The sequence below is a fragment of the Nansenia antarctica genome, assembly GCF_963989245.1.
Source record: "Nansenia antarctica genome assembly, chromosome: 6".
Lineage (NCBI taxonomy): Eukaryota > Metazoa > Chordata > Actinopteri > Argentiniformes > Microstomatidae > Nansenia > Nansenia antarctica.
In genome coordinates, this window is record NC_137676.1 from 20,451,502 (window position 1) to 20,468,797 (window position 17,296).

At 43.9% G+C, this 17,296-nt stretch overlaps 1 protein-coding gene across 2 annotated transcripts in view; it reads left to right on the forward strand.

Annotated features, from left to right (window-relative positions):
• Positions 1 to 2,068: 2,068 nt before the first annotated feature.
• The window catches only part of LOC308160993 (estrogen-related receptor gamma-like), a gene marked incomplete at both ends in the record, with an annotated part of 39,444 nt that continues 24,216 nt past the window's right edge, over positions 2,069 to 17,296 (forward strand). Inside the window, 4 exons of one of the 2 annotated variants that reach the window (XM_080534922.1) lie at positions 2,069 to 2,124; positions 7,937 to 8,203; positions 8,455 to 8,612; positions 12,204 to 12,320. In XM_080534922.1, coding sequence (XP_080391048.1) covers positions 2,069 to 2,124; positions 7,937 to 8,203; positions 8,455 to 8,612; positions 12,204 to 12,320 — 598 coding nt within the window. The remainder of the gene's footprint in view (positions 2,125 to 7,936; positions 8,204 to 8,454; positions 8,613 to 12,203; positions 12,321 to 17,296) is intronic. The other variant, XM_080534923.1, reaches the window with a different exon arrangement.

Sequence of the window (17,296 nt, forward strand, 5' to 3'; positions counted from 1 at the left end):
GGAACAGAAAAGCCTTTGTTTAGGGGGTTCTACAGTCCATGGAACAGAAAAGCCTTTGTTTAGGGGGTTCTACAGTCCATGGAACAGAAAAGCCTTTGTTTAGGGGGTTCTACAGTCCATGGAACAGAAAAGCCTTTGTTTAGGGGGTTCTACAGTCCATGGAACAGAAAAGCCTTTGTTTAGGGGGTTCTACAGTCCATGGAACAGAAAAGCCTTTGTTTAGGGGGTTCTACAGTCCATGGAACCGAAAAGGTTTGTTCTGAACTACACTGGAGAGAGAGAAAGATCGCAATGGGAGAGAGAAAAAGAGAGAGATGGAAAAGGAGAGGAGAGAGAGAGAAAAAAAAGAGAACAAAATAGAGAGAAATTTGGTTAGACAGAGAAATAAAGAGAGTGAGACAGAAAGAGAGAGTGAGACAGAGAGACATAGAGAGAGTGAGACAGAGAGACATAGAGAGAGTGAGACAGAGAGACATTAGAGAGATTGAGACAGAGAGAGAGAGAGAGAGAGAGAGATAAATTGATAAAGACAGTGAGAAAGAGCTGATCTACACTGAGACAAACCCCTTTTTGGTTTTAGGCGCTGTCGTACCTTTTTGGTTCTAGGAGCTGTTATACCTTTTTCTAACAGTGTTGTACCTGAACATGTAGTGGCTACATGCTGCTGCAGCTGCTACTTGATGAATGGAGCTGCCACCCTGTGCGCTGTGAGTTGACTATGACCCATACTCTAGTATGACTCTAGTATGAATCACGCAGGAAGGGACTAGGCCAAATGGAGAGGGCGTCGCAGTAAGCTGCTAAAGTGGAACGTCACTGGAGACCAATGACTTGATAATGCAGATGATGATGTGGCTGTCGAACCCAGTGTATAGATTACACTGGCTTCCACTCCTCGTCTCCTCCTCATCTCCTTTCCTCATCTCCTTTCCTCATCTCCTCTCCTCATCTCCTTTCCTTCAACTGCTTTCTGGTGTGAAAGCACTGGCGAGTGGGAGGAGACAAGGGCAGGAAGCCACTTAATAGATTTGAAACGCAGCCGCAGTGACACCCAGATTTGATTTGGACGTCATTTGGGAACATGGGAGTGTGTTTTAGGTCTGATGCTCACCATGTCTTCTGAGTCTTTGGTGATTTCTAATAGACGATGAATAAGTAGAGTAGAGTAGAGGTGGACCAAAGTAGTTTGGGAGTTTAGTCCAGTGAAATAACTTCACCCCAGCTAACCTTTCCATCTTTTCCACAAACTTCTGTGGAAGCCTAGCTCACCTTTTTTTGATATCACAACATAACAGTAATCTGAGGGTCTTGTAGGGAGAATACTGTTTGCTACCACTCCACAGCCACCTGTCCTGTCTTAAAGAACCCATACATAGCAGCCAGCTCTCACTGGCTCAGAGAGGAGCCAATCGGGGGCCTGCATCCTGTTCCAAGGGGCGGAGTATGCAAAACGGTGATTGGATATTCATGAGGTCCAAGTGTGGCTTTGATTCCGCTGTCGCAGAACAAGCCAGAACAGTTTAGACCGCTTTCCCTGTGGCTGTTGTCTTAGCCATACTGCTGTAGGGAAAGTGTGTGAGTGTATGGGAGAGGAGAGAGAGGGATCGCAACGGGAGAGACAGAGAAAAAGGGAGAGAGACGAAAAGGGAGAGATAGAGAAAAAGAGAAAGAAAGAAAGAAGTATTAGAGAGGATAGAGAGATTTGGTTGGACACAAATCCATAAAGAGAGAGAGAGAGTGAGACAGAGAGAAATTGAGTAAGAGAAATAGAGAGAGTGAGACAGAGAGAGATACAGACAGTGCGAAAGAGAGAGAGAGAGGGGGTAGGATACTGTAGTGTGTGTGTGTGTGTGTGTGTGTGTGTGTGTGTGTGTGTGTGTGTGTGTGTGTGTGTGTGTGTGTGTGTGTGTGTGTGTGAGAGAGAGGGAGTGAGAGACAGAGAACTAGAAAGAGAGAGATAAATATAGTGAGGAGAGATAAATACAGTGAGAAGAGAGAGAGGGAGAGCTGATTGAGGTATTTCCTAGACAGAAGGTTTTTCTCCTCAGAGTATGGTGACAAAGAGCCCATGGATTTAGTAGAGCTTTACCTCCCTGAGTGCTTCACCTATCACTCTGACACTGAGTAAGTACTTATGAACAATATTTATTTATTATTCATTTGAAATGATGGTGACAGGATTGAATCCATGATGAGATCAAGTGGTCTTCAGTGGGGTCTTGTATGAGATTACAGCAGGTGGAAAGAGGACAAAACAATAGGAAAGAATATGTCTATAAAGTTAATGAATATGTCTATAAAGTTAATGAATATGTCTATAAAGTTAATGAATATGTAATCAACTATACTTGACTTTAACAGGAATCTTATTTCTTCCTTTATATATATACGTATGTATAGTATTATGTTTAGAAATTTGGCATGTGGAGAAGGTGGAATTGCACAGTTTTGCCTGATATTTAAAAATTGTATTTTAGTGTGTGTGTGTGTGTGTGTGTGTGTGTGTGTGTGTGTGTGTGTGTGTGTGTGTGTGTGGCCACAACATCTGCCCTTTACGGCAGTTTCCAGGCCACAGACTAAAAGCCTAGTCCTGGACTAAGAGAATCTCCATTGATGCATTTCTAGGACATAGCTTACTCTGCATCCGCAAGACCAGTCCCCAGTGTCTCAGCATCCTAAAGATGTTTACAGTGCTTAGTGACAGCGACTCTTCTGCCATATCAGTGTAAGCACATCAGGGCACATCTGGGTAACATATCTGGTCCCATTCCACTGCCACCAACAACAATACATGGATACACATACACACATGACTAATGACTTTGGAGGTGAGCTTAAATGGGTGGGGATCAATAACTCTGAAAACCACCAACGTAAAGCAAACAGCATTAACTCATCATTTTAGACAACAGCACAGGTCAGACCCCAGAAACAAGGGAGAGAGAGAGGGGGCGGGGGGGAAAGAGTGTGAGAGAGCGCAAGAGGAAAGAGAAAGGTAGTGAGAGAGTGAGACTACATCTCTGTGTTTTGACAGACTGATGGGAGCAGGCTGGTCTCAGAGCTTTTGAAGCCAGGATGGACATAAGGCCAAGTGACAGAAACATCAGGAGATGAGGCGAGAGTTATAGTGACTGAAAGCAAAGTCAAGACCATCGCTTTTACACCCAGTAATGTTGACGTGAAATGAGGTACTGTTGATAGGAGGGGGGTGTGGGGGGGGTGGGGGGGGGTGGGGGGTGGAAGAGCATATCCTACAGTAAACTTAAATCAAATATCTATTTGTGACAACATATTACTGTAGCTGACTCTTTGTATCCTCAGTACATGTATTTTTATGATTACTATAATTATACTAATTATACTCATTTATTAAAACACAGCCCCCCAACCTTTTCCCCTAACTGGTTTGACCCAAGCCTGTTTTAAACACTTAAACTAAGACTCTTAGTGAAGGGTTTTGGGTGTTGTTGCTGCGGTCTTATCCCTCCTCATCTCCCATTGGCTCATTAGAGATAACCTTTGACCCAAATCACTCACCTGGGGATCGTTTTAGGGTTAGATCAGGTCAGGTATGGTAAAGGGTTAAGAAATATTAACAACCCTTTTTCAATAACGTCCTCTTGCAGTTCTAAACATGAATTTAAACAGGAAACTTAGGACATTTATGACTTGTGTTACTTTAAGATCTCAGTTTCTCACTCTGAGCTATCTCCCTATCCAATAGGGAGCTCTATGCTAAATCCTACACTAAATCTTGGTGGAAACCAAAAGTTTCAGAGGAGCTTTTGAATGCGCCATATGTGTGCAGTAATTGATCGAGGAAAGAGCTTCTTTGCGATAACATTTTGTTTTTCATTTCGCAACAGAGTAATAAACATCAGCTCTGTCTGTCTAGTTTTCTATTTCTACACATGTAAAGGGTTTACACATCCCCTTCCCCCTCTCTCTCTCTCTCTCTCTCTCTCTCTCTCTCTCTCTCTCTCTCTCTCTCTCTCTCTCTCTCTCTCTCTCTCTCATCCGGTTGCCTATTGTCTACATTATGACTACTCATTGTAAAGTGAGTGTTGCCTCCTGCTTTTCTTTCAACTCAACCCCAAGTTAATGACCCTGAGGAAGACCCCTTTCTTTCTCTTCACCTCTGTGGTTTTCACATTCTCTCTATCTGTCTGCCTCTGTGTCTATCTCCTCTCTCTCTCTCTCTCTTTCTTTCTGTGTCTTAATGTCTGTCGTTTCACACTGCATTTTAGCTTTTGTTGCCGAGGTGCAATTAAGAGTTGTTTTGGATACGAACAGACAGAGGATAACACACACACACACACACACACACACACACACACACACACAAACACACACGCACAAACGCACTCACACAAACACGCACACACACACACACACACACACACACACACACACACACGTTCAGTGTCTTGCTGATTTATACTCGGTCTATGGGAACAGTTCTGACAGGGCTTTGATGAGCTCTTACGAAGAGCTGTAGATCATTGATGTGTCTGTCAGAATATCACATCACACCTTGTCATTAGCTCTAATGCTATTTTATTATGTGAGGAGAATCTACAGCTCCCCCTCAGCCACTTAGCAACGGCACAATGGCTGAATAAGTCACCTCAGGGCTGTCATGGAGACACAGCCATAGTTACCTGTGTGATTGATAACTGATATAAGTACAAACTGGTCATTTTAAAAACTTCTCCTTTGCCAGCTTTTGAGCCACTTAAAGGAATAGTTCGCTCTTGTTGTAAAGGCTGGTACATTAGCACTGGCTAAAGTGTTATTGTGCAATGCATCTGACTGTTGTTAATGTGTCACTGTTTTAACTGTGTCTGTCACTACTCCAATTCACAATTAAATAAATAGGTCAATACTGTAAATCAAGGTTTCTTGGATGTTTTCACAGCTCCAAAGATGCCTGTTGTTGAGATAAGTATGGCTAAAATAAAATGTACGCAATGCACATATGCCATATTTATTTGGGATTCTCTCTCCCTCATTCTCTGCCTTGAAATGTCACTTGAACTGAACCAGGGACAGACTTAGACCATGGGTCAATGGGTCATCAGAATACTCAGAACTGACAGAGAATCATCTCCTTATGGGGCATGAATCTTTCATTACTTTGGGTTACTATCAATCTCGGCCACCACCCTTCAATCATCACACAGAGATAGATTGTTCTGTAAACTATGCAATATTGACTGGAAAAAGGGATATCTGTATGAACTATACAGTATTTCTTTGATGGGAGAGAGAAAGTGAGGGAGAGAGAGAGAGAGAGAGTGGAAAATCTCTGAATAGCACTCGTACCTGTATTACAGTAAACCTGTAATCACTGGAACCTCTCCACCTCTCTCTCTCTCTCTCTCTCTCTCTCTCTCTCTCTCTCTCTCTCTCTCTCTCTCTCTCTTTGTCTGGGTATCTAGAGGGGTTAGTTGTGCGTGGCCATGGTTGACTCTGGTGGTTGGTAAAGCTCCCAGACAGTTTGCCTATCAAATACGTTGTGGTTGTGACTGATCATTTACATGTCAGGAACCGGCCTCGTGTTCCAACGAGGTGGGCAACTCTGGACCAAGGCTCTAATGGTGTGAGAGAGGGAGAGAAAGGGGGAGGGATGAGAGAGGAACAGAGGGAGGTTGGATAAGGATGTGACACAGGGAGAGGGACAAACAGATGGAGTGTGTGTGTGTGTGTGTGTGTGTGTGTGTGTGTGTGTGTGTGTGTGCGTGCGTGCGTGCGTGCGTGCGTGCGTGCGTGCGTGCGTGCGTGCGTGCGTGCGTGCGTGCGTGCGTGAGTGAGACTGGTTTTTATGAGTGGTGATGGTGATGGTGGTATGTGAGAATGTGTGAGTGTATGTGTTAGAGTGTTTATGATGACACATGACCACGTTTGAAAGCATGTCAGAGTGTGTGTGTGTGTGTGTGTATGCGTGTGTGCGTGTGCGTGCTTGTTTCTTCTCTGGGAAGGCTTTCATGTGGCAAACCCATCACAGTACATTTCAGTCGGTTTTAAAATAAGTGTACAGTCCAAACGTCTCGAGATCACACGATAGCATCAGTTAGGCTCTTATCTCTATCACATGGACTCTGCCTATGTAATCCACTCCCCTGTCTGTGTACCCCAAAACATACGCTTATAGACATAGAAACACCTTACAGTGGAAAACACATGGCTGTGCAGTTTGCATGCACAATGGACATACCACCATAGAAATAGATACAGTAGAGTAGACATACCACCATAGAAATACAGTAGAGTAGACATACCACCATAGAAATACAGTAGAGTAGACATACCACCATAGAAATAGATGCAGTAGAGTAGACATACCACCATATATATACGTATATATATATATATATACACCGTATTTTCCGGACTATAAGTCGCACCCGAGTATAAGTCGCAGCAGGCCAAAAATGGGCCATGAAGAGGAAAAAACCACATATAAGTCGCACTGGACTATAAGTCGCATGGTTCAAGGGAACGGGCTTGGCGGAATCAGCGGGGAAAGAAGACCCTGTTGAGCTTGACTCTAGTCTGGCACTGTGAAGAGACATGAGAGGATTTGTAAGCCCAGGAAGGACATAATTCACGTTGAAACTTCTTCTGAAAGGTTAAGGAATACTTGTATTATCGAGTGTAAAGTCCGCTAGCTAGCGCGGGGCTAACAACATGGCGTCGCGGAGGAAAAATGAAACTTTGAACAGCCTCTAAAAGGTAATAAATGACTTTAATATCGTTTCTAACGTCCATAACATTGTGTATAAGGTCCATAACATCATGTTTAATGTCCACATTGTCGTGTTTAATGTCCACATTGTCGAGTATAATGGCTATTCTATCGCGTATGAAGCGCTACCGGAAGTAGCAAAATGCTACTCGCGGGTACAACATTGCAACGTTAAACAGCCTCTGGAAGGAATAAATGACTTTAATATCGTTTCTAACGTCCATAACATTGTGTATAAGGTCCATAACATCATGTTTAATGTCCACATTGTCGTGTTTAATGTCCACATTGTCGAGTATAATGGCTATTCTATCGCGTATGAAGCGCTACCGGAAGTAGCAAAATGCTACTCGCGGGTACAACATTGCAACGTTAAACAGCCTCTGGAAGGAATAAATGACTTTAATATCGTTTCTAACGTCCATAACATTGTGTATAAGGTCCATAACATCATGTTTAATGTCCACATTGTCGTGTTTAATGTCCACATTGTCAAGTATAATGGCTATTCTATCGTGTATGAGGCGCTAGCGGATTTACTCCTTGGTTCATGTCAGTCAGAGATTACCGTATGTCAGTTCATGTCAGTCAGAGATTATGAATTATTGATATATAAGTCGCACCTGACTATAAGTCGCAGGACCAGCCAAAGTATGAAAAAAACCGCGACTTATAGTCCGGAAAATACGGTACTGCACATCTATATCTTGTATATCTGTGTGTCTCTACCGTCTCCAGGTCTGAAGGCATACATCTCTGCTCTGCTTTGTTTGGATTTCCATGTGTTTGTTTAAGCATATCCTGTTCTGACAACACGGCGGTGTATTAGACCCTACCTTTGCATACTGTACGTGGGGGGGGGGGGGGGGGGGGCTGGCGGCTGATGAGAGGGAGAGCGAGGCATGAATGAAGAGGGTTATGTTGTTGTGGTGGTGGTGGTGGTTGTGGTTGTGGTTGTTGTGGTTGTTGTTGTTGTTGTTGTTGTTGTTGTTGTTGGTAGACACTCAGTGACACCAAGCAACTGGTGCAAAACAGGTGCAAAACCCACACCATCCATTTCCATCTCTCTCTCTCACTTTCTCATCTCCCCCCCCCCCGCCCAACGGCATCCATTTACCCTTTCTCTCTCTCTCTCTCTCTCTCTCTCTCTCTCTTTCCTCCCACTCCACCCCCCCTCCCTCAACTCAGACTCCTAGGCAGGATGTCTGTGAGGGGCTTGGACTCCCAGTGCCCTCCCTCCATCAAGCGTGAGCCGTCCAGCCCCAGCCCCAGCTCCCAGGGGGACAGCCCCGCCCTGCCCAGCCCCGGGGGCTCCTCCTCGGACACCAACTCTAGCTACGACCCCCTGGGCAAGGGCCACAACCACCACCACCACCACCACCATGCCAACGACCTGGACTCACCTGGGCTTTATGGACACACAGCCGGCCTGGCCAGCAATGGAGTAGCCAATAGGTAACGTCTGTGTGTGTGTGTGTGTGTGTGTGTGTGTGTGTGTGTGTGTGTGTGTTTGTGTGTGTGTTGTTTACCAATGTATGTACAGCATATTATATATGTTTGTAGTATGTATGATGTATGCAAGTAGATATGTACTGTATGTAACCCCTCCCCTCCCTTCCTCTCTTTCCCTTCCTCCCTCTCTCTCTCCCTTCCTCCCTCTCTCTCTCTCTCTCCCCCCCTCCCTCCCTCCCTTCCCCCCTCCCCAGGAGGTTTGGGGGTGATGAGGGCCAGGTGAAGTGTGAGTTCATGCTGGGCTCAGTGGCCAAGCGTCTGTGTCTGGTGTGTGGAGACGTGGGGTCAGGGTACCACTACGGGGTGGCCTCCTGCGAGGCCTGCAAGGCCTTCTTCAAGAGGACCATCCAGGGTGAGATGCACACACACACACACACACACACACACACACACACACAGGCACAGGAGCATACACACAGACAGGAATACACACACACACACACACACACATTGACACACACTGGCAGGAACCCACACACACACACAGAGGCAGGAACAAACACACACACACACACACACACACACACACACACACACACACACACTCATATAGTGTACATACCTTCCCAGGTGAGAAATCCCTGTGTCCTGAACAAGTGTATCTATCTCTACACAGGCCTATATACTGTACATATACATATACTGTATATAGATCTGTACATAATATATATATATATATATACATCTGTACATATATATATATATACACATCTGTACATACATATATATATATCTGTACATACGGTATATATATATATATATACATGTATATATAGAGATCTGTACATATATAATATAGATCTGTACATATATATATATAGATCTGTACATATATATATATATATATATATATATATATATATAGATAGATAGATCTGTACATATATATATGTCAGAATTTTATTTGATGAATCTGCACAAAATAGTGTTAGTTTTTAAATGAAATGAGAAATATACAGTATATATAAAAAAAGAATTTAAAAAAATAAAGAACTGAAAATTGGCATGTGCATATGTATACCCCCTTTGTTATGAAGCCCCTAAAAACTTCTGGTGCAACCAATTACCTTCAGAAGTCACATAATTAGTGAAATGAAGTCCACTTGTATGCAATCTAAGTGTCACATGATCTGTCAGTATATACACACCTTTTCTGAAAGGCCCCAGAGGCTGCAACACCTAAGCAAGAGGCACCACCAACCAAACACTGCCATGAAGACCAAGGAACTCTCCAAACAAGTCCGAGACAAAGTTGTTGAGAAGTACAATTCAGGGTTGGGTTATTTAAAAATGTGCTTTAGCAGTATGCTTGGGGTCGTTGTCCTGCTGGAAGGTGAACCTCCATCCTAGTCTCAAATCACTTACGGACTGGTACAGGTTTTGCTCAAGAATATCCCTGTATTAAGCACCATCCATCTTTCCCTCGACCCGGACCAGTTTCCCAGTCCCTGTTGCTGAAAAACAGCCCCACAGCATGATGCTGCCACCACCATGTTTCACTGTGGGGATGGTGTTCTTGGGGTGATGGGATGTGTTGGGTGTGCGCCAGACATAGCGTTTTCCTTGATGGCCAAAAAGTTAAATTTTAGTCTCATCTGACCAGAGCACCTTCCTCCATACATTTTGGGAGTCTCCGACATGCCTTTTTGCAAACTCAAAACGTGCCTTCTTATTTTTAGCTGAAAGTAATGGCTTTCTTCTGGCCACTCTTCCATAAAGCCCAGCTCTATGGAGTGTACGGCTTGTGGTCCTATGGACAGATACTCCAGTCTCTGCTGTGGAACTCTGCAGCTCCTCCAGGGTTACCTTTGGTCTCTGTGCTGCCTCTCTGATTAATGCCCTCCTTGCCTAGTCCGTGAGTTTTGGTGGGCGGCCCTCTCTTGGCAGGTTTGTTGTGGTGCCATGTTCTTTCCATTTGATTATGATGGATTTGATGGTGCTCCTGGGGATCATCAAAGTTGTTTTGGATATTTTTTTTATAACCCAACCCTGACTTGTACTTCTCAACAACTTTGTCTCTGACTTGTTTGGAGAGTTCCTTGGTCTTCATGGCAGTGTTTGGTTGGTGGTGCCTCTTGCTTAGGTGTTGTAGCCTTTCAGAAAAGGTGTGTATATACTGACAGATCATGTGACACTTAGATTGCATACAAGTGGACTTCATTTCACTAATTATGTGACTTCTGAAGGTAATTGGTTGCACCAGAAGTTTTTAGGGGCTTCATAACAAAGGGGGTGAATACATATGCACATGCCACTTTTCAGTTCTTTATTTTTTTAAATTCTTTTTTATATATATATATTTCTCATTTCATTTAAAAACTAACACTATTTTGTGCAGATTCATCAAATAAAATTCTGATTAAAAAAATGTTTAAATTACAGGTTGTAATGTAATAAATTAGGTAAAAAGCCAAGGGGGGTGAATACTTTTACAAGGCACTGTATGTTACGGTACATGTGGGAAAACTAGGGTTAGGGTTAGGTGCTACGTCGATTTGGTACATGCTGGCATGTTTTATTTATTTATTTATTTATTTATTTTTGGATTTTATCCCTTTTTCACCCAATTTGGTATCCAATTGAACCCAACCTAGCATCCAATTATCCCCTGCCTATTGCGTAGGATCCGCCGCACGACCCCGTGGCCGGCAGCCCCAGAGGAGATCGCCAGGCAGACTAGCTGACTGGCTCCTCGAGCCCAGCACCGTCATGCTGGCATGTCTAACCCTAACCCTAATCCTATCCTTAACCCTAACCCTAACCCTACCCCTAACCCTAACCATAGCACCCTAGCACCTAACCCTAACCCTAGTTTTCCCACATGTACCGTGTTCCCACATGTACCGTAACATATAGATCTGTACATATATATATATATATATATATATATATATAGAGATCTGTACATATATATATAGATCTGTACATATATATATACTGTATATATATACATCTGTACATATATACATATATACTATATACATCTGTACATATATGTATATGTTAGCATCAACAGCTGATAAGAGGTAGTGATGCTACCTTGTGGCTTCCTGACCCTGCTTCTGCATTAAGATGGTCTGTTTACACTGTGGTTAACTTCAGGGGACTACATGTTTTGCCAACAAAAGTTTTATCCAGGAATAGCATATTCCGAAGGCCACGGGGTAGTGCCCTAAGAACATGAGATTCCTCTATAGCATAGGTATTGCTAGGGCACTAAGGCCATCAAGCTATCGTGTACATTGAAGTTTATTTATTTATCTTAATGGCAAGTCTGACCGGGAAGTACGCTGAAAAATATGAATTCATACAAAGTGCCGATCACTGGGACTTTACGGCCTGTATTTGAATAGTGTGAAAAACGGGTGTGTGCGTGCGCATGTGTATCTCTGAGCTGTGAGCATTGTACAGTACAGTATGTTAACATGCGGTGTGTGTGTTTAATGTGATCTGTGTCTGTGGCCCTGGGTTAGGGGTCAGGGCTCGGCGGGCAGGGGTCAGGGCCCTCTGCCACGGGTGGATTCATGCCTAGGGCTCCTAAAGCCGGCCGCCTGGGGCTTGCCTGGGGGGTCAAAGGGGGTCACAGGGGCTTGCCTGGGGGTCAAAGATCATGGCCAGGATCGCTGCCAAATCCTTCCTGACTCAAATAGGAAGTAGCGGCTCTTCTGGTTGGCTGAGGACCAACAGTATGAAACGTGCCTGCCTCCTGGTTTCCTTGAGAGAGGAGAGAGAGAGGAGAGGAGAGAGAGAGAGAGAGAGAGTTCTAACAATTTTGTTTGGTCCCTCTCTCTTTTTCTCTGGATTTTCCTTCCTTTCCTTCACATCTCCTCTCATTCCTTCTTCATCCTCTCTCTCTCTCTCTCTCTCTCTCTCTCTCTCTCTCTCTCTCTCTCTCTCTCTCTCTCTCTCTCTCTCTCTCTCTCTCTCTCTTTCTCACACACAGGTAACATTGAGTACAGCTGTCCCGCCACCAGTGAGTGTGAGATCACCAAGCGCAGGAGGAAGTCCTGCCAGGCGTGCCGCTTCACCAAGTGTCTGGCCGTGGGCATGATGAGAGAGGGTGAGACGCACACACACACACACACACACACACACACACACACACACACACACAGAGGGTGTCAAGGGGTCAATCAAAACAGAGCGAGAAAACAATAAAAACAGCAGCAAGATATAATTGTTAGAATATATATATATATATATATATATATATACAGTATATATATAATTTTTATTTTTTAAAGAAGAGGACAGTAAAATGTGCGACACGGTCGTGGAGGTTATCTATCTCTCTCTCCATCTGGCCATACTTCTCTGCTCTGACAGACGTGTGAATGAGGCCTGGCGCCACTGTGAAATGGAATCCCTGTGCCAGATCGCCTGCTAAACAGGTTCAGCACCTTCCTCCTGAGTACATGTGGTCCTGTCTAGTGTGTGTGTACAGTAAACACCAAATAAAACAATGCTGGGGGACGGGGTGTGTGGGGTGGGGAGGGGACGGGGATGGTACGACTACTGCTCCGACATGCCAATCTTGTCTTTACCTCCAAAATAGAACTTGGCGAACTGCCAGTGTGTGTGTGTGTGTGTGTGTGTGTGCCTCTATTGCTAGCTGACATACAGTAGTAGAGTGTGTCTCTGCTTCTACTCCCAGTACAGTAGCACCCTGACTCTCTCTCTCTCACACACACACACACAGATTAAATCCCAGAAAAGATACATCATAGAACAGACATGGGAAGAGACGTTGAGAGAACTTCCTGAAACCTAAAGATGTGCTTGGCCAGTATTCCCTTTACAATATACCACAGTCATGCTGTTGTACAGCAGCTGCTGTACCAAAGAATGCTCCCTGTGTGTATTACCAGTGTAGTACCCACTCTAGACGTTTTATATCTCTGCTCACACTTGGGGGGAGGGCAGCGGTCTTGTGGTCTGGACTGGAGTGTGTGGCTGGTGACATATTGTTCGCCAGATATAGAAGTGACCCAAAAAGGCAAACAGCAGATACTACCTCAGAGAGAGAGAGAGAGAGAGAGAGAGAGAGAGAGAGAGGTATTTGTAGAAATATATATATAGAGAGAGAGGACAAAGAGGGAGGGAGACAGAGACAGAGAGAGAGAGACGGAGATAGAGACAGACAGAGAGAGGGACATAGAGAGAGAGAGACAGACAGAGGTATTTGTATATAGAGAGAGAGGACAAAGAGGGAGAAAGAGGGGGAAAGGTAGAGGTGAGAGAGAGAATAAGATTTGAGAGAAGAGAGGGAGAGGGAGGAAGAGGGTAGTTTACTGCCACCTGCTCCCTCCCCCTTCAGCTCATCAGCTTTGATTTAATCATCTGTCAACCAGGATGAGAGAGACCAGCATCTGTTTACTGTCACTGTGTGTGTGTGTGTGTGTGTGTGTGTGTGTGTGTGTGTGTGTGTGTGTGTGTGTGCGCGTGTGTGTGTCTGCATGTGTGTTTGTGCGTGTCATTGCATGCACCTTGGTGTGTGAGTGTGTGTACGGTGTGTGTGTGTGTGTGTGTATTGCGTGTGTGTGTACTGCGTGTGTGTGTGTGTGTGTGTGTGTGTGTATTGCGTGTGTGTGTGTATTGCGTGTGTGTGTGCGGCCTCTTTTAATTAGCTGCTTTAACAGGGGAAGGGCATCCACAGCCCCTGCCTCTGGCTCCCTTAACACCGCTGCTCCTCCCCCATCGTAAATTCCTCCAGATGCCTTGTGGGATTCCTGGACCTCCATGAAATGTGAACCAGCCCTCGTAACCCCCACAGTAACCCCCCCCCCCCACAGCATCGCTCATAACACGCCTCGCCGTGTCTTCTAACGCCTGTCCTCTGGGGGGGCTGCAGTAAAGACAGGGGAGGGGGGAGGGGTGGTTAACGGGGGGGGTCCACATAAACACAGCTTCAGCATAGAGGCCTGAACAAGACGCTATAAAGCCACGTTCAGTCTTCCTTTCTCGAGACACAGGAGTGGTGATGTCACCATCGCAAGAACTTTGAAAGCGACACAGCGTGGAGAAAAGCGTAGAGTAATATCAGTCCGAATGTTCGTGGGCTTGTTACGAAGAGTGTTTCAACACAAAGTTCTGGAATTGAGGCGATTACAATTGCAACGGACATTTCCGCCCATTGTGATGTCATCAGGGGTAGTGGAGTGTTTAACAGCAACCCATTGTGATGTCATCAACCCATTGTGATATAATCTAGTCAAAACGTTCTAATACGCTGGTACAGTGAACATATCACAATCAAAGAATACCATGACAACAAACATAATGAGAGAAATATCTCAAACATAGAAAGCTTGTATTGAAAGCTGCATAGGAGACCGTATATACAGTAGGTATTTTAGCTAGATTGTTCAGCGCGATCGAATATTTTTTTTTGATATTTAAGACATGTACTAGTTAGTACAAGTAGTGTGGCTAATGTGACCAGTCGCTAATATAGAGGAAAACCGAATATAAATAAATGAAATGTCTAGCCAAATAATCCTGTTTTAATGTCAGTGTTGTTATATAATGTCAGTGTTGCAGGGCTGCGCATCAGTTTGGGTGTCACCAGTGATGTTCCACTTCATCAGCATATTGATATTGTACTACGTGTTGAGGTCACATTGGGTCACAATTGTAATAGACCTATCGCTAAGCCACGCCCCCTTTGAAAAATCGGACAAACAAACAACGGCCGCTCAAATTCTTCACTGACAGTGACTGACTGACCGACCATGACTGAATGACATTCAATGACTTACAATGGTGGGAGTTCACATTTCTGATTTACAAGTAAGTAATAGACTGAATAGATGTTTTTTTAAAGATAAAGCTTAAAGCTTTTCACCATCAGATTGATATTAGCAAGTTGTTTGTCTGAGTTTTCTACCTGTAGAGACTTTTGCTGTGATATGATTGGACAATTTCTATTTTGGGGCGTGGCTTAGCGATAGGTCTATTGATACCATAGACAAACCTCCAGATTAACTAGTTCTTCTTTTTTAACTGAGATAGCGAGAAAGTGAGAGAGACGAATATCACACAACTTTTCATAGGTAACTAGAAATATTGCTATATTATTTAATAAATATAGTTTCTTGGTCATGATATCCTTTTAATTTGATACTTTGAGATATGTACAGTATACTGGTAACAGTAAAGCGAAGTATTGAACATTAATTCTCAATGTTATTATGGTGAGATTAAAGGAGAGCGCTACAGTTTGATAATGCGTCCCCAAAACGGTCAGTGATGATCCACCTCACCAGCTGTGACAGGGTGTGGTGAAAAGGGCAGGAAGGGGGAGGTCATTTTTCAATTTTTAACAGATTATGAAAGTTTATTGACAGATTATTATTGTAAGCTTTCAAAGGATACGTCATACATTGAAATATGACAATAGTTGAAGAAGATGTTGGTACACCTCAAATCAACTAAGAGAGAAAATGCCTTCCAAAGTACACTACAGTGAAGAGAGAGACAAGCATCTCTCTCTCTCTCTCTCTCTCTCTCTCTCTCTCTCTCTCTATATATATATATATATATATATATATATATATATATATATATATATATAAATCTTCCTTCTTCTAACATTGTAATGTAACTGCCAATGGCCCCTGGCAGGGATTATTTTTTCTTATGATGACTGATGGATAGATGATTCACTAACTTAAAGGCGTCTGCTAAAAGCCAAAAATGTTTAAATGTAATTCTATGCACCAGACACGGGTCAAATACATATTTTATATTATTTATATATTGTATTTTAATTTCATACACATGTTACTGATTGATTGAGTTTGCCAGGTATAGTAATGGAGTCAGGGGAAAAGTGCCAAAAGAGCACATTCCTCACTAAATCAAGCACAACTCAAAATATTCTGAGATCAATTCAGGATGTCAAATACTGTTGTCGTGTGTTTTGGTAACCAGGTAGAGCCAGCCCTGCGGAAACATCTAATACAGCCAGACCATTCATTATAGGCTAATCTAAAAAACTGGTTTCGTGATTGTTTGGTTGATCTAATCGGCACAAATTAGTTTTGCGCCAAGCCTCTAGACTCAAGTGGTTTCACAAGAGGGAAGGACAGACAGACATGTGAGGTGAAACAGACTGAATGTATTTGACCCTTGTCTACATTACAGTAGGTCATTGTATGCAGTAACTCTTGGCTGCGTTCGTAAATTCGCTCTGAGAGCGCTGGAGCAATTTCGAAGTAATTTCATTGGACAAGAGGCATTCTATGAGTGCTCATCAGATTTCCAGAGTGAATTTTACAAACGCAGCCTAGGTATTGGATCTTTAGTGTGTTCTTTTTGGCAGTGTGTCTGTGTGTGTGTGTGTGTGTGTGTGTGTGTGTGTGTGTGGACCAACACAATGTACAGCAGTGGAGGCTGGTGAAGATAGAACTCTATCATTTGTGTTTGATACCATTCCTCACTCCATCCCCTTCATTATGATGAGCCCATCCTCCGATTTCTACTTCCACCAGCCTCTCCTGCAGTACAGATATACTGTGCTTCCTCCAGTCTTGCTACAGGACTCAGTCACACTCGTGCAGAATGCTATATGTGTGTGTGTGTCACGTTCTGGGGAGAATGAAGTCATAGAGCCGGGTGACCTGGGTCAGTTGCTCGGGGGTCAGATATCTGTGCTCTTGATCCCGCCGTGTGTGTTTTGGGATAGCGCAACGCCCCCCTTGAAGGGGACTGAGGGGGGGCAGAGGGGACGACGAGGACGACGACGACTTCAAACAGTGGTGAGGGTGGAGAGACCCAACACCACTGCGCTTACCGGACCCCCTAAGATCACCCTGACACAGAGGAGCAGTGTGTGTGTGTGTGTGTGTGTGTGTTGGTGTGTGTGTGTTGGTGTGTATGTGTGTATGTGTGCGTGAGTGTGTGTGTGTGTGTGTGTGTGTCACTCAGTTTGCCATATCACTGCACTTTATACTCTTCTGTTAATTGGCCACCCTTACACACTCGTCGTGAAATACTCTGGTACATGCTAATTTACAAAACTCTACTTGGTCTTTC